Raw genomic sequence first — 18171 nt, forward strand, 5'->3', positions numbered from 1 at the left:
CTGGCCAGACAGCTCGGTTGGTTAGAGCATTGTTCTGAAGCACAGGGATTGCCAACTCGATCCCTGATCACAGCACATACAGGAATAGATGTTCTTGTCTCTCTCCTGCTCTCTCTCTCCCTCTCTCTAAAGTCAATAAAAGAAACATATATAAAAGAACAAAAGCCGGCTATTAGAAGCAGGGATACCCATGACACATAGAGGGGGGCAGTTTCTGCTCACGTTTCATTTCTTGATCTAGGTGCTATTTCCACGTGTCCAACTTGTGGAAATCCATTGAGCCATATGTCTTATGGTCTGTGTTCTGTTCTGTCTTATGTTACAGTTCAACAAAATTATTACTTAAAGACAGAATTCAGCTGGAGTTGATACAGGATTGCCAGATTTGGCCAATAAAAGTAAAGGATGTCCAGTTAAATTTGAATTCCTTATAGATAAACAAAGAATAATTTTCACAGCATGAGTTTCTACCATGCCACATTTGCATTTTATCTGGCAACCCTGGGAGGGTCTGGCTATCTCCATCCATTCTTTTTTTTTTTTTTTTTTTTACAGAGAGAGAGTCAGAGAGAGGGATAGATAGGGACAGACAGAAATGGAGAGAGATGAGAAGCATCAATCATCAGTGTTTTGTTGCGACACCTTAGTTGTTCATTGATTGATTTCTCATATATGCCTTGACTATGGGCCTTCAGCAGACCGAATAACCCCTTGCTCAAGCCAGCAACCTTGAGTCCAAGCTGGTGAGCTTTGCTCAAACCAGATGAGCCCGCACTCAAGCTGGTGACCTCAGGGTCTCGAACCTGGGTCCTCCGCATCCCAGTCCAACGCTCTATCTACTGCGCCACTGCCTGGTCAGGCTATCCCCATCCATTCTTGACCTAGAAGACTTAACATTAACCAGCATGGGGTCTTCCCATACCTGTCTCTGGTTGGCTTTGGCCTTTTTCTGCAGAAGGCCTCAGTGTTCCCATGCCACCTTCTGACTCCTGAGGAGAGGTAGCTCCATCTGGATGGCACCATGGGACAGAAAACAGGAGCCCCTTATCCTGAGGTCTCCCAGACTAAAACCCTGTGAGGATAACCAGATGCCTCCTCAGAACCACCCCCTCCAGTTTCTCCCTGGGTCTTGGCCCCATTACACACCCTGCATGGCTTCTCCCTCACAGTCAGCCAGGACCTGCTTTCCAGCTGTTCTGGGGAGCACCAGCAGCAGCTGGGCAGGGAACACAGTGGGAGGTAAATGGCCCCTCTGAGCTGCTGCTCTGAGCGAACTTGCAGCCAGAGTCAGAAGTCCTGCATCTGGGTCAGTAATCCAAGCCAGAACTGCCAGGAGCTCCTTTAGCACAGTGGGCAGGCAGGGAGGGGCTGGCCTGGGGGTGGGGGCGCTGGTGGGCTGGTGAAGCACAGCCCTTGGTTCCAGAAAAAACGGGTGGGTGGGTCAGGCCAGGGCTGATGTCCAGAAATGAAGAAAAGCACCAGAGAAAGCACTAAAGGGGTGAATGGATAAAAAGAAACCCACAACTGAGGGTGATACTCCCCCTTGCTGTCCCGCCTGCCTGCTGTCTTTTATCCTAATGGCTCTCCCTTTTAAACACAGTCCTCTGCACTTTCAATTCCCACAGGGAGAGGGACAGGGCCACTTTTTAATTTTAGACAGAACTCCCTCTACAGAGGAGAAGCAAAGATCCACCCCAGACACCACCCAGGCTGTGCATGGGGCAGGCAAAGGGCCAGGACTGGATGAGGTTGCTCTGGGCTTCTCCTCCCTGGAAGCTGCCCGACCTAAGAGGCAAAGCCTCCCAGGAACTCAAACCTGGCTCAAGCTGGGTGGACAAAGGAGGATGCAAAAGACACTGGAGCCATCCCATCCACTGTCATATAAGGCAAAACTCCAGCCCTATTGCTCAGAGCAGGCCAGAGGCCAGGCCTTGGCCTCAGCCCTGCCCCCACCACTCCCACAGGCCTTGGTAAGACCAGGACACTGGATTAGCACTCCGAAGAGCCCGAAGTGCTGGGGAATTTGGAAATGATTTTTCCTGACTCCCAGCAGAGCCAGGAAGTGGAATGCAGGCACTCTGCTTCCCAGTCTCCAGGCCTGCCTTTGGCTTCTGCAAAGGGGCACAGTAGCCGGCACCCTGCAGAGGCTGTGAGGAAAAGCAGGCTGTCAGTGCAGCCCCCTGTTGTGTCCCTGGTCTTCCCTCCTCAGGAAGGGAACCAGGCCCTGCCAAGGCTGAGCTACCCTAAAAGGCCATCAGGCATCTGGCCAAAGGCGTGTCTCTAGGGCAGCTCAGGAAGCAACAACAGTGGCCTGTTCTGCACACAACACCCTGCCTCAGGGCTTCTGCTCAGCTTGCCTCTCCAGGCAGTCCAGGAGGCCACTCATGGTCACTGCTGCTGCTCAGGCCACCTGCCCTCAGTCCTTCACTTGGAGTCTTTTATTCTGCACTTGAGCACATGCTGCCCAGGCAGAAAAAACCAGGGCCTGGCTAAGAGATGAAGGCCACCTCCTCCGTGGTCTGCCGGTCATCCACACACAGGTTGAGGCACTCTTCACCGTGGGCATACACAGTTGGGACAGGAAGAGTTGGCAGGGTACAGACAGCCACAGACCCTTTCATGCCATACAGTGCCTTGAAGGACCCACTGTCTTCAACATGGATGAAATCCACACACAAAGTGCTGATGCTTCACCAAGGCAGTAGACACAGAGAGAACCCCGTGTGGTCCCATTTCTGTCATGTTCAAAGTCACACAGAACCAGTCTGTGCGATAAGAGTCGGGGAAAGGTTTTCTCTTTTTTCTTTTTCTTTGCAGAGGGAACACCTGGGAGAAGCCTGAGGGGGCTTCTGGGGAGCAAGCAACAGTCTCTCCCATGAATCACAGACAGTCCCTTTTGCAAAGTGCTTTGTCTGCCTCTGCTGTGTCCTTTCTTACATGCATATTGTCACTAAATAAAAAGCTACTACTATGCCGTAAATAGAGTTCATATAGACAATCAGTCTCTCCCTCCCTCCTTCCTTTCTTTGTTTTTGGTATTAGACCCAGAAAACCTGTTAAAGGTGACCTCCGCTAACATCTGCCTGTTTGTCCATTTAAGGGGCCTCTGCAGACATGAGGGAGGTTGCAACACTTTCCCTGGCCACCACTCCTGGAGCACCAGCCACAGTTCTCCATCTTCTGCTATTCTAGGTTGGGTCCTCTGAGGGATCCTGGGGGTTGTAAGCACTCAGGTCAGGCGAGGCCCTCTGAGCTGATGCTGGTGTTCATCTCCACAGAGGTCCCACCATGCTGTGCAGTTAACACACTGAGCCCAAAGTCTTTTCCATATCTATTGTTGTCAAATCCCTTTCCCTACATCTTGTTCTGAATTGTGCAGCTGGGTCTCTCTTTTCTGCCCAGTCCATCATTATGGTCTGTTGAGATCTCCTGGGATCTTCAATTTGCTGTCAGTTGTATTAATGTCATGCATGTATCTGATCATTGTTCCACTAACGGCCTCATCTGAGAGGCTGGGTCGGCCTGGTCAAACTCTTGGTGATGACAGAACTCTGGTGGCCACAAGGCCAGCCCCCAGGCAGACTCCGATGGCCAGCAGTACCTTTTGGTGATGAGCCCATCTAGTTTTACATCATTCAGCCCACATTTCGTTAACATCGCAAGATGCAATGAGGTCTCTATCCAATGTCCTAGAGAAACCTAGACAGTCTTTCAAGTACTTTCTTGCTGGCTGTCAGAAAATAAATGAAGGTTGGCTGGTACAACTGTTCTTAGGCATCCTAGACAGCAGTTATGGATGCCTAACTCACAAGCCATTCCCCAGGGAGTTAGGCTGACGGAGGAGAGCACCTTCTACACCCCATCCCCAGCTCTTGGAAGCTCTCCCTCCCTCGGGACTGCCTCTCAGGACCGATGTGGGATGTCCCTACACTGGAGGGGACTTAAACTCATTTCACATAGCCAGATGCTGTCACACAGTCTTCTCCATTGTCTTAGGCTTCAAGTTGTTTCGGTCAATATTTGCATCCAGATGAAATGTTATGCTCCCGGACAAAGAAGACAGAAGCAGAAGAAGAATTTTGTAGTGTTTTCCTCTCCATCACTGTTAACATTTCACTGTCAGCCCAAACAGCACTCCCTGTTTTCTTTTGTTTTTTAATTTTTTTTCTTTAATTTTTTTTCTTTTTTAATTTTAGAGAGGAGAGAGAGACAGAGAGGGAGAAAGAGAGGAGAGACAGAGAGAGAAGGTGGGGAGGAGCAGGAAGCATCAACTCCCATATGTGCCTTGACCAGGCAAGCCCAGGGTTTCGAACCGGCGACCTCAGCATTTCCAGGTCAATGCTTTATCCACTGCACCACCACAGGTCAGGCTTTGTTTTTTAATTTTTTAAAAGACTTTATTTATTCATTTTAGAGAAGAGAGAGAGAGAAAAGGGGAGGAACAGGAAGAATCAACTCCCATATATGCCTTGACCAGGCAAGTCCAGGGGTTATCACCTGTAGGGGAGTGAAGAAAGCAGGTTTGGGCCAAAGAGAAAGCCAAGCTGCGACGTATTCCCAGCAAAGCTGACCCACAAGGAGCTCTGGGGCCGGTGAGGTCCTTCAGAGACATCTTGGAGTGAGGGTTTTGTAGCCTCCCCATCACTGGTTACTCCTAAGAAAGGAGCCCAACCTTGGGCTCCACATCCAGTCCGACGCTCTATCTACTGCGCCACCGCCTGGTCAGGCTTTTTTTTTTTTTTAATTGAGAGGAGGGTAGATAGTGAGACACACTCCCACATGCGTCTCAACCAGGATCAACCCAGTAACCCCACCCCCATCTGGGGCCAATGCTCAAATCAACCCAGCTATTTTTAGTGCACAAGGCTGACGCTTGAACTAACTGAGCTGTCCTTAGTGCCTGGGGCTGATGCTCGAACCAATCAAGCCACTGGCTGTGGGAGGAGAAGAAGGAAAGAAGGCAGAGAGGGAGGAGAGAGAAGCAAACGGCTGTTTCTTTTGTGTGCCCTGAGTGGGAATCAAACCCAAGATATCCATATGCTGGGCCAATGCTCTATCCACTGAGCCAACTGGCTAGGGCCAGAAATCACTTATATTAATCTTAAACCCCAAAGACTACTTCCCCTTCCCAAACAAAACTGGGATCGCACTTTACATGTGGATTCAGAGTCTTTTTTCATTTAGCATTATTTTGTTAACTTTATCTTTCTTCCATGACATCATTTTTAAGTACTCTAAAATATTCTGGGGTATGAGCACAGTTTAATTCGTGGGGCACTGAGGCCATTTCCAATTTTTTCACTCTTATGAACATCACTATGCTAAATACTCTTGTCAGTACATTGTTGCTGTTTCCCCAGGTTAAACTGTCTGTTGAAGGTTTTGCATATTTTAAAGTCATTTGCTTGATTTGGCCAACTTGCTCTCCAGAGTGACAGCAGGGATGTGCACTCCATGCACAAAGGAGGAGAGGGCCTGTTTCTGCACATTTTGCCAACACTGGGCAAACAGCTCTCTGTCATTGTCAGGGTCAGCTTTGTGATGTCTTAGGAAGCCTTGGTCTGCTCCTCCATGTGACCAGGCCCTCCTTCTGTGGGCCCCTGTGAAGCAGCACACGGGGGACACTGAATGAACATTCAGGGTGGTGATATAGGAACCTGAGAAAGTCCCTCAGATTTTAGGGGAGCAAAAGCAGCCCTCAGCTTGTCTTCTTCCCACAGGGCTCTTGGGAGCAGCTGCAGAGGTCTGTTGGGAACACATGCTGGGCCTGGACAGAAGATGGACATCAGAAACTACCCCAAAGGGCTGTGCTGCCCAGACAGACTTTCCTCTAAGAACCTCCCCTTCGGGTGGGTGGTTTCTCTAGTATTTACTTTGATTTTTCAGGGTTAAGTTAAACTTTGCCTTCAATCTATGGCACATCCTTTGACGTCTTGATGAACAAAGTGGGTGGGGGAGGCCTGCATCACGTCAATGCTGGTGACTTGGTGCTTAGCCAGTTGGTAGACTAAGAATGTGGCAGCTCATTGAGCAACAACATGCTTTCCTTCCTGGGGTTGGTCTGGGCACTGAGGCCAGTGGGGCAGCCACCAGCGAGGGCAGAACGAGATCACCAGCCATCTCCTCCAACACTGCCACCATGGGGGAGGGGGCCGCTAAAAGCCACAGTGGGTATAATGCAGCAATAAAAGGAATGAGAAGCTCTTTCTAATCCAATCTGGAATGATGGCCAAAACATACCTTGGAATGAAAAGAAGAGTGGGGAGCTCACCATCCCAGGTGGTGGTGGGCTGAAAGAAGGAAGGGGAGCTCACCATCCCAGGTGGTGATGGGCTGAAAGAAGGAAGGGGAGCTCACCATCCCAGGTGGTGATGGGCTGAAAGAAGGGAGGGGAGCTTACCATCACAGGTGGTGATGGGCTGAAAGAAGGGAGGGGAGCTTACCATCACAGGTGGTGATGGGCTGAAAGAAGGGTGGGGAGCACACCATCACAGGTGGTGATGGGCTGAAAGAAGGGTGGGGAGCACACCATCCCAGGTGGTGATGGGCTGAAAGAAGGGTGGGGAGCACACCATCCCAGGTGGTGATGGGCTGAAAGAAGGGTGGGGAGCTCACCATCCCAGGTGGTGATGGGCTGAAAGAAGGGAGGGGAGCTCACCATCCCAGGTGGTGATGGGCTGAAAGAAGAGTGGGGAGCTCACCATCCCAGGTGGTGATGGGCTGAAAGAAGAGTAGGGAGCTCACCATCCCAGGTGGTGATGGGCTGAAAGAAGAGTAGGGAGCACACCATCCCAGGTGGTGATGGGCTGAAAGAAGGGTGGGGAGCTCACCATCCCAGGTGGTGATGGGCTGAAAGAAGAGTAGGGAGCACACCATCCCAGGTGGTGATGGGCTGAAAGAAGGGTGGGGAGCTCACCATCCCAGGTGGTGATGGGCTGAAAGAAGAGTAGGGAGCTCACCATCCCAGGTGGTGATGAGCTGAAAGAAGGGTGGGGAGCTCACCATCCCAGGTGGTGATGGGCTGAAAGAAGAGTGGGGAGCTCACCATCCCAGGTGGTGATGGGCTGAAAGAAGAGTGGGGAGCTCACCATCCCAGGTGGTGATGGGCTGAAAGAAGGGTGGGGAGCACACCATCCCAGGTGGTGATGGGCTGAAAGAAGGGTGGGGAGCTCACCATCCCAGGTGGTGATGGGCTGAAAGAAGGGAGGGGAGCTCACCATCCCAGGTGGTGATGGGCTGAAAGAAGAGTGGGGAGCTCACCATCCCAGGTGGTGATGGGCTGAAAGAAGAGTAGGGAGCTCACCATCCCAGGTGGTGATGGGCTGAAAGAAGAGTGGGGAGCTCACCATCCCAGGTGGTGATGGGCTGAAAGAAGAGTAGGGAGCTCACCATCCCAGGTGGTGATGGGCTGAAAGAAGAGTAGGGAGCACACCATCCCAGGTGGTGATGGGCTGAAAGAAGGGTGGGGAGCTCACCATCCCAGGTGGTGATGGGCTGAAAGAAGAGTAGGGAGCTCACCATCCCAGGTGGTGATGAGCTGAAAGAAGGGTGGGGAGCTCACCATCCCAGGTGGTGATGGGCTGAAAGAAGAGTGGGGAGCTCACCATCCCAGGTGGTGATGGGCTGAAAGAAGAGTGGGGAGCTCACCATCCCAGGTGGTGATGGGCTGAAAGAAGAGTAGGGAGCTCACCATCCCAGGTGGTGATGGGCTGAAAGAAGAGTAGGGAGCTCACCATCCCAGGTGGTGATGGGTTGAAAGAAGGGAGGGGAGCTCACCATCCCAGGTGGTGATGGGCTGAAAGAAGAGTAGGGAGCTCACCATCCCAGGTGGTGATGGGCTGAAAGAAGGGAGGGGAGCTCACCATCCCAGGTGGTGATGGGCTGAAAGAAGAGTAGGGAGCTCACCATCCCAGGTGGTGATGGGCTGAAAGAAGAGTAGGGAGCACACCATCACAGGTGGTGATGGGCTGAAAGAAGGGAGGGGAGCTCACCATCCCAGGTGGTGATGGGCTGAAAGAAGGGAGGGGAGCTCACCATCCCAGGTGGTGATGGGCTGAAAGAAGGGAGGGGAGCTCACCATCCCAGGTGGTGATGGGCTGAAAGAAGAGTAGGGAGCTCACCATCCCAGGTGGTGATGGGCTGAAAGAAGAGTAGGGAGCACACCATCCCAGGTGGTGATGGGCTGAAAGAAGGGAGGGGAGCTCACCATCCCAGGTGGTGATGGGTTGAAAGAAGGGTGGGGAGCTCGCGTGCACAAGTGGTGGTGGACAAGGTGGGACAGGTACAGGGGCACATTTTCAACACACACTCCTTAGTTCCTTTTGTACTCCGTACTATTTAAATGTTTTATGTATTTAGAGAAACAAATACAATAAAATTGTAAACGAATAAATAGTACCCGTTCAGTTGGCAAAGCTCTCGGCAGGAGGTGTCACTTTGTGGATGTGTCTGCCTGAAAGCAGGGTGAAGCTGTTCGTTTTATTCACTCCTGGCATATAAGGGGCACTAACCAAGGGCCCAGAGCTACAAAGAGATGCTGCAAAAGACACTGATTATATGAATCAAAGCTTCATGCCACTAACAGATGAATGACGCCCTAAGTTTAGGATATGATGAAGGCAAAATAAAAAACTGGTGCTGGGTTCGCTGGCTCTTTGGGGGTAAAAAATACACATGAGATCCCTGCCTCACACGTACAAAAAACAGAGTCCATATGGGATTCATGGCCGATAGAAACAGAATTATATTAGTACTGAGTCAGGTAGGGGATAAAGCGTCAACCCAGAATACGAAGGATGCTGGTTCAAAATCCTGGGCTTGCCTGGTCAAGGCACATATGACAAGCTATCAACTAAAGTGAACTAGGAGTTGATATTTCTTGCTCTCCCTGCCTCTGTAAAAACAAAAACAACAAAACATAAATGTTAAAAAAAAAACTGGCACAGCTATTTTTTTGATGCCAAATGTTTTTTAAGTGACAGGAGGGAAGATAGATAGACTCCCGCATGCATCCCGACTGGGATCCCCCCGGCAACCCCCTTCTGGGGCCAATGCTCAAATCAACCGAGCTATGCTCCTGAGGCTGACAGGCAGACCAACCAAGCCACTCATTGTGAGAAGGTAAGAGAGAGAGGTGGGGAGAGGGAGGGGAAGAGAAGCAGATGGTTGTGCCTGTGAAGGCTGGGGGTCCTCCTGGAGGTGCTTGGAAGGGGGGAGGGTTGTCATTCCAGTAGGAGTAGCTGAAAACAGACCAGAAGCAGATGGTTGCTTCTCATCAGGTGTGCCCTGACCGGGGATTGAACCCGGTACGTCTGAATGCTGGGCTGACGCTTTATCCACTGAGCAAACTGGCCAGGGCCTGGAGGCCACATTTTTTAAATTTTTAGTGAGAGAGAGGGAGGGAGAGAAAGAGAGAGAGAGGGACAGACAGGAAGGGAGAGAGATGAGAAGCATTAATCTCTCAAGAGCTGTAGTTGCAGCTCTTTAGTTGCTCAGTGATTACTTTCTCATATGTACCTTGACTGGGGGGCTCCAGCTCAGCCAGTGACCCTTGCTCAAGCCAGTGAACTTGGGCTCAAGCCAGCGACTTTGGGCTTCAAGCTAGCGACCTTTGGGCTCTAGCCAGTGACCACGGGGTCATGTCTATGATCCCATACTCAAGCTGGTGAACCCGCACTCAAGCTGGTGAACCTGTACTCAAGCTGGCAACCTCAGGATTTCGAACCTGGGTCCTCTGAATCCTAGGCCAATGCTCGATAATCATTGTGCCACTGCCTGGTCAGGCAGGAGGCCAAATTTTAAATGTGAGTCCTGTAAGACTGCAATTTCACCTCAAGGAATTTATCCTACAGAAATATTTGCATAAGTGTGCAAAGTTTGTATACATGGAATGTATAGGGGCCTAACTGCACACACACTAGGAAACACTATACAGCTATGGAAAAGAATGGGGTTCATTTTGTGTGTACATGTGCATGTATACATGTATATGCATACATATGTATATATATGTATGTATAGCCCAGTTTTTTCAAATATAGAGCAAAAACTTCCTTTTCAGGTCTATAGAAAAGAATGAGGTTCATTTTGTGTGTACATGTGCATGTATACATGTATATGCATACATATGTATATATATATGTATGTACAGCCCAGTTTTTTCAAATATAGAGCAAAAACTTCCTTTTCAGGTCTATAGAAAGGCCTCCTCTCCTTTAAACAGATTCATAGGACAGAGACTGAGCCCCTGTCTCAGGACTGGAGTTGGACTCCAGATGATCACACCCACTGAGCCCTGCAGAGATGAAGGTGAATAAAACTCCAAGCTGCCCCTATAAGACACCCTGGGGAAGGAGCTGTGGAAGTGCCTGTGAAGGCTGGGGGTCCTCCTGGAGGTGCTTGGAAGGGGGGGAGGGCTGTCATTCTCAGTAGGAGTAGCTGAAAACGGACCAGCCTGGAGAGGTGAAGAATTAGGGAGTGGTCTGCTCAGGGACAGGAGATAAATCCCGACACTGTAGCCTAAAGTGGAAGAAGGGAGAGAGAGGAGAGACGGAGGCCAGGTCCAGCGGATGGGTCTTATCTCCCTATGGGCTGAGTGTGTTTCCCTCGTTCAACTGTGTGCCAGGCACTGTTCCAAATGCAGGTGAGGTGGTAGTGACCCTGAAAAAGGACTTGCTCTTCTGGGTGTAACATGGAGGAGAGGCAGCCACAAACAAGAAAACAAACAGTAAGTTCATTTTGGGCAGAGATCAACACTGTGCCAAAGACGAAATAGAATAAACTAAGAGAATGGAAGGTGGGTGGGAGGGACGAGTGAAGCAGGATACAAGGCAGCTAAGGTCTGAATGACAAGAAGGAACCTGCCATCAAAGACTGGGGTGGGAGGAAGGGCAACAAAGGGAGGGTGGGGACAGCATATTCAGGACCTAATTGTGCAAGACAATTGTGCTAATAAAACCGTGCAAGAGTGCCTGACCTGTGGTGGCGCAGTGGATAAAGCGTCGACCTGGAAATGCTGAGGTCGCCGGTTCGAAACCCTGGGCTTGCCTGGTCAAGGCACATGTGGGAGTTGATGCTTCCAGCTCCTACCCCCTTCTCTCTCTCTGTCTCTTTCTCCTCTCTCTCCCTCTCTGTCTCTCTCTCCTCTCTAAAAATGAATAAATAAAATAAAATAAATTAAAAACCATGCAAGAAAATTAGGCTTTTTTTCATTTGCAATGAAATCATTAGTGAGTTGTATTTTTAGTTATTTCTCCTGGGGTTTAGAGATCCTAGAAAGTGGGAGGTTTGTTGCGACCGATGGGGACAATTCCGGATCCTTACACCTTACCTGTCACAGGGGTGGGATGAGTGCCAGAGGGAGGAGGCAGAGTGGAGGAGCACCCACCTGCTCCGGGAGGTCACATCCAGGAATAACTGCATCAGCGCCAGCAGGTTGTGGTGGTGATCCGACACCAAGCTCAGGGCACAGCACAACTGCCGGAGCTGTGGGGACATCCAGCACCACAGGGGCTGAGGGAGATGCCACCTTCCACCCAGACCTCTCCATCAGCCCACTTGGGAGAGGAAGAGGCCAGTCATGGAGGCCAGGGACAGGCGGTGTTTCCTGGCATTCTAAAGACCTCATGACCTCAGAGCAGTGCTGTCCCCATCTGGGGCATGCTAGGGGTAACTTGGGACCTTGTAGAGGAGGCTGGGCTGGCACTGGGCCCAAGAGCTCAACGTACCTTCCCCGGCCACTCCTGGATGTTCTCAAGGAGCAGGAGCAGGAGTTGCTGGAGGTCAGTCTTGGGTAGCAGGCGCAGCCCCACATCTAGGCCAGCTCTGCACAGCAGCTCAATTAGGTCCAAGAGGTTTCCATCAGTGGTGGCTCCTGGCTGTGCTAGGGCACACAGTGTCAGGAACTGGAGAGCAGAGAGAACACTAGGGCAGCAGTGGCCTTCATGGTAGATGGGTCAGGCAGGAGGGGTTAGCACTGTGGGCCCCTCAGTCATGCTGGGGAGGAACCGAGATAAACAAGCAGCAAGGCCAGAATGAAGGCTCCTGTGGGGCCCTCAGGTGGCAGGTGCTGGTGTGGGGAGAGTGAGTGTTCCGCAGCATCCGTGCTGGCAGCCCACACAGAGCCTGCAAGAGTGCTGCGCCCATGTCGGTGGTGATGGGACCCACTAAATTAAGCTGGTGAAAGGTCTGGACTGCAAGCAGACCGCCGTCCAACTCACCTGATAGATGTAGTTCAGGCTGATGTCCAAGGCAGTCTCCTCGGGGGTGTCCTGTGGTTTACCCCAGCTCCGGCTAGCCTCACTTTTAAGCAATCTAAGGCAAGACAGAAACAAAGGGAATAAACAGAAGAAATACACATGAAGAGAGAACTTCAGCGAAGAGGGGACTCGCACTTGCTCAAGGACAAAAGCCCAGGGATGAGCCACTCACAGCCTGGACCCCAAGTGTGCCGTGTAACAAATTACCCCCAAATGCAGAGGTTTAAAAGCAATATTTATTATCTCACATGGTTTCTGAGAGTCTGGAATCCAGGAGCAACTCGGATCAGTGGTTCTGGCTCAGGATCTCTCAGGAGGTTGTCCCCAAGACATTGGGGAACAGGGTTGCTGTCATCTCAGGCTTGACTGAGCAGGGGGAGCTGCTACCAAGCTCAGTCACATAGTCAGAGGCCTTAGCTCCTACCTGTCCACAAGGCTCCTCAACATGGCAGCCTGCTTCTCTTGAGAGACTCAAGAGAAGAGACTGCCTGGGACAGAAGCTGCCTGGGATACACTTAACCTTGGAGGTGACATCCCACCATGTCTGCTGATCACTCCTGGCCACAGGGCCAGCCTGACGGCTACCATTCTGGCCAGGCCTCCAGCTGTAGTTTACAGGGCTAGGAAACCAGAAACTCATACTCTGTTGCCCTCAAAGAGTCTTCCTCACAAGAGCTTTCTCTGTCCATCCAGGTGTGCTGACTCCATGCTCCAAAATGTATATTCTGCTGTGGCTTCCAAAGCCCATAGTCAGGTGAAAATCAGAACAAAAATGATCCTTGAAAACCTTCCAAAGGTGTCACACTAACACGCTATCTATTAATAAGCCCAGCATGGAGCCTGTTCCCTGAGTGAGGGAGCAAATCTGGTTGAACCCAGATGAAGGTAGAGGTCAGGGTCACTCACACACACACAGCCTCATTAAAGGCTAGTCACACTCAAGGTGGCATGATGTTCGCAGGGTCACACCACCCTCTACACAAATTTCCCAGGCACATGCTCACTGAATAGCGGACAAGCAGGACACCCTCACTAAATGATTCTCTTTGTGGCCAAACATCTACTGTTGATTTCAAGTAAGCGAGCTGAGTTTACAACAAAGCCCCCTTATGTCTCAACTTTCCCACTCTTGTTTATGAACTCAGTCCTGCTAGCAGCAGCTCTCAATAAATGAAGATATTGATGATGATAATGACACTGCCATTCCCGCACACTCCAGTGAAAGGTCTCTGCTCTTCTCCATGTAGTGCTAGTGCTGCTTCTCAGAGGGGAAAGAGAGAGTTGTGTCTAGGCCTGAGGAAGTTGGTGCCAACAAACCAGAGTTAGGGGCAAGGCGTTAGGACTGGGTTCAGCTGTTCTTCCAGATCTTAGCATTTATTAGGTAAATGCTAGGGAAGTCCAGGGAATAGGTGAGGCTGGCATCTGTGCTGTGTACACACGGGCTGTGCCAGTACGAGGGAGCTACAGCTATGGCAGCCTGTGAGGACACACAGGTAGGCAGGCATGGAGGGATGCTTTCAGATTTCCCAAAGGAGGAGGCATCACAGAGCTGGCCCATGCCTCTGTTGGGGAGCAGCAGTCTTTCAGACAGGTTGGTGCTGCCTGAGGGAGGCAAAGTGCAGAATATGGGAGCTGGTGCCATCTTCTCCCAGCTGGGGAGGGAAAATGTGGCTGGGGCAGAGCCCCTCATCCTTGGGAGGGGATGCCAGCATGCCCAAGTGGAGAGGAGGACAGCGTCCTGGAGTGCGCCCCAGTGTTTCCCTGTGCTGCCTCTCCTGGGGAACAGCAGGCGGTATAGCGGTATGGCGGGTCCTCCACTCCTGGTCTCTGAGGAGCCACAATGGAATGCAGCATCAGCTGATCCTTAGGCGTCCACTGCTGCTCACTGCTCACGGCATGAGGCCATGGAGCACAGGAATGCCGGCCTAACAACCCCATTCTCCTCCTGCATTTGGCAGGTTAAGAGCGAGCTGATGTGACTCCATGAGCAAAGCAACTTCATCTGTGATGTCCCTAGTCCCTGTTCTTGGCTAGCTAGGCCAGGTCTCACAGTCCCTTGAGCGGCGTCTCTAGAGTCTGGGTCACAATGACACTGTTCACATGCACTGAATCATCTTAAGATAGGTGTATCACTCAGTTTCCATATTTGTTTTTCCCAAGGGTTGAAAAAAATAATAGTTACTATCTGTACAGTGCTCTGACACTCTCAGCAGCAGAAGGATATGGAGAGTGTGGGCACTGCCACCACCACAGCCCAGGGCTGCTCTGAAGGGTCCCTGGGGTCAGAGGCCTCATATCAAGGGGTCAGCAGGGTGCTTCCCACAAGGTCTGCAACACAGAGCTCCACGGCAGCTGAGGAATCAATGCTAAGCTAATGGAAAGGGAATTGAGGAATCTACCTCAATAGATTTTACCTGGATAGAATTACACTGTCCCAAGAGGATGCCCTTCCAATAAATTGTCCTTTATTGACCTGTTTGGCTTCTGCACCAATTTACTCTTTCAGAGGACGGCTTCCAGCATTGGGCAATGGCAGTAGGCTTGCTGGTCCTCAGAGGCCAGTCCTGTGTATCCAGCCAGGGCTCTTCAGCTGGGCCTTACCATCAGAAGTGGCCTTGGAGGACCAGCCATGGCTATCTGAGGGCCTTCCCTCTCTTCCTAGGTGGCACTCTGAGGATGCTGGAGCTCGTTGTGTTGTGTTCACACTCTGGTCCTTCCTCTTCCGCTCCTCCCACCCCAACACCCTCCTGACTTCTCCCTCCTCAGCCTCATCCCGGCAGAGAACCACTCTATTCGTAGCCGGTGGACATCAGACCATCTGCACATGTCCACTGAAGAAGGGCTGTGTCTTTCTGAAAGGAAATCTTGAAGCTATCCCTTGAGATGGTGATGGGTTTTAAGAAAATTGCGATTAAGGACAGATGATGGAAACGTGAATTTCTCACAGCAGCTGGAAAGACAGCCAAGTCCCAGGGCACACACAGGGACTGCTCAGCACTTGTTTCCAGCCTTGACAATCATGAGGCTCTGTGTGTGCCTCACAGAGAGCCAGAGCACCTGTGCTGCCAGGGATGCCCTAGACTTGCCACCCTGGGAAGTCAACAGAGAAGAGAGTGCCTGACGTGAACCCCGCTGGCATAGGACAAGCCTCCTCCGAGCCTGGGCGAGAACAAGATGAAAGAAAGTGTGGAGAGAAAAGACTGCCCACAGTTGCTCTTGTGGCCCATGTACCCATGAAGGACACTGCACTCTTGGTGGAGACACTGGAACATGCTTTCTGAAAACTCCAGAGGTGTCATCTTTCTACCTCGACTCCCAGAGCTTCGCCACGCACAGCAGCCACCTAGAAAACACACCTGAGCATCATCGTCACCCCACCCCATGGAGGTCACAGGAGGGGTGTCCCAGGACGTGTCTGCTTCTTTTTTTTTTTTTTTTTTTTAAATTTTTATTTATTTATTCATTTTAGAGAGGAGGGGGGAGATAGATAGAGAGAGAGAGAGATTGAGAGAGAGAGAGAGAGAGAGAGAAGGGGGAGGAGCAGGAAGCATCAACTCCCATATGTGCCTTGACCAGGCAAGCCCAGGGTTTTGAACCGGCAACCTCAGTGTTTCTAGGTTGACGCTTTATCCACTGCGCCACCACAGGTCAGGCCCTGTCTGCTTCTTTAAAGGAGGCTGTGTCCAGGCAGAAAAACCTTCCCAGCTCCAGTGGTTTGGCAGGTGGTCCCCCCTGCTCTTACAGCATTGAACTAGGAAAACCATCCCTGTGGCTGTTGCCAGCTCCTTGGGGTCAGCTCTAGATCCTCTTAGAAAATGTGTCAACAGCTAGCCCGTGGTGTAGGGCCCAAGGAAAGAGGCAGGGCTGTCAGGGAGCAGCTCTGGTGGTACTCTGGGCTTGGCCTAGGACAATGCTGCTCTGCTGGCCCCCTGCAGAAGCTGTGCCTGGTCACACTGCAAGTCTGCAGGCTGGGTCTGTGTTCCCAGGTATGTCAGATGACATGTGTGAAGGGCCACAGTTCCACTGCCTACCTGCCTGACTCCTGAGGCCTCCAAAAAGGTGGATTTGTCCCAAAGCATAAGCAGCAGGAAGTCACAGAGAAGCAAGGGAAGGGGGCTGGCTCTTTGCAGAGTGCAGAGCGGATTGGGTGCTTATAAGTCTCCAGAGCCACCTCCCACTTTCAAGTGGACACCAAGTGCTCATCAGAACAGTCAGAAGTGGCCCTTCTGAACCCCACAGCACCCCACCCCGCTTCCGATGTGCATTTGTTTCCTGAGTGTAATTATTTCCTGACTCATCCTAGAGGGCAGAGTGACTGCAGCTTCATGCTGGGGAAGAGGCAGTGGCTTATCACACTGGGTATGGAACTCGGTGGGAGTTGGGGGGGCTGGAGCACTGCAGGCTGGCACACTCTAGCTTGGTTTGGCAGACAATTATTACATGCAGTCGTGGAACAGGATTTTTAGAAAGTGTGGGCTTTCCCTGCAGATGGACACGAGCCCCCTACAGCAAAGGAAGGGCCAGCACCTTTTGGGACAAGGGCTGTCCACAGTGTGGGGCTCCATGTAACAGCCGTGCAGGGTTCTAAACACTCTGCTATATCTCACACCAACTTGTGAAAGAATTCTCAAAAAAGAGTTTCAATGTGCTGTAACTATAGAACAAGCAGATGATAGGTATGGCTTTTACAGCCCAGATCTAGTAACCATCTACCCAACAGTCGTCACTGATATGTTATTGTACAGCTTTGTTCCTAGAGGTCAGGGACCATGCTTCTACAAATTAGCATCACTGCACCCAGTGCACAATGGTACACCCACAAAACAAAATCAAGTACTGTGGAAATCACACATACAACTCTGCCTTGCTGGCCATGAGTGGGTCAGGTATGAGCCAGACGAGAGGTCTGATGACAGACTGAAGAGACTGAGATATGTCTTAGAAGAGGCGGGGCAGCGAGGGCTCTGAGTCAGAAATGGGCAGGAAGAAATGTCCCCCATAAGGCCAGATGCTCACACTGGTTCTTTCTGCACCCAGGTCTGGGAGCCTGGGAGTTCATACACTTAGATTCTCAGGTACTTGGGTGGAGTTCTGTAATTCTCCCAGACTCTGGGCTTTACCATGTGGGCTACCGCCAAGTTTAGTAACTTTTGTTCACTTCAGAAAAAATGCACACAGCCTGACCTGTGGTGGCGCAGTGGATAAAGCGTTGAGGTTGCTGGTTTGAAACCCCAGGCTTTATCAACAAGACGGGTAATAGCAAATGTTGGAGAGGCTGTGGAGAAAAAAGGAACCCTCATTCACTGTTGGTGGGACTGTAAAGTAGTACAACCATTATGGAGGAAAGTATGGTGGTTCCTCAAAAAACTGAAAATAGAACTACCTTATGACCCAGCAATCCCTCTACTGGGTATATACCCCAAAACCTCAGAAACATTGATACGTGAAGACACATGTAGCCCCATGTTCATTGCAGCACTGTTCACAGTGGCCAAGACATGGAAACAACCAAAAAGCCCTTCAATAGAAGACTGGATAAAGAAGATGTGGCACATATACACTATGGAATACTACTCAGCCATAAGAAATGATGACATCAGATCATTTACAGCAAAATGGTGGGATCTTGATAACATTATAAGGAGTGAAATAAGTAAATCAGAAAAAAACAAGAACTACATGATTCCATACATTGGTGGAACATAAAAATGAGACTAAGAGACATGGACAAGAGTGTGGTGGTTACCAGGGGTGGGGGGAGGGAGGACATGGGAGGGAGGGAGGGAGAGAGTTAGGGGGAGGGGGAGGGGCACAGAGAACTAGATAGAGGGTGGCGGTGGACAATCTGACTTTGGGCGAGGGGTACGCAACATAATTTAATGACAAAATAACCTAGACATGTTTTCTTTGAATA

General features: G+C 50.8%; 1 protein-coding gene across 1 annotated transcript in view; it reads right to left on the bottom strand.

Annotated features, from left to right (window-relative positions):
* The window catches only part of FAM178B (family with sequence similarity 178 member B), a 104300-nt gene that overhangs the window by 38293 nt on the left and 47836 nt on the right, over nt 1-18171 (bottom strand). Inside the window, exons 9-11 of the mRNA XM_066264841.1 lie at nt 12219-12312; nt 11727-11903; nt 11387-11484 (exon numbers count right to left, since the gene is read on the bottom strand). Of these exons, the coding sequence (XP_066120938.1) occupies nt 11387-11484; nt 11727-11903; nt 12219-12312 (369 nt within the window). The remainder of the gene's footprint in view (nt 1-11386; nt 11485-11726; nt 11904-12218; nt 12313-18171) is intronic.

The sequence above is a fragment of the Saccopteryx bilineata genome, chromosome 3, assembly GCF_036850765.1.
Source record: "Saccopteryx bilineata isolate mSacBil1 chromosome 3, mSacBil1_pri_phased_curated, whole genome shotgun sequence".
In the NCBI taxonomy this organism is placed as follows: domain Eukaryota; kingdom Metazoa; phylum Chordata; class Mammalia; order Chiroptera; family Emballonuridae; genus Saccopteryx; species Saccopteryx bilineata.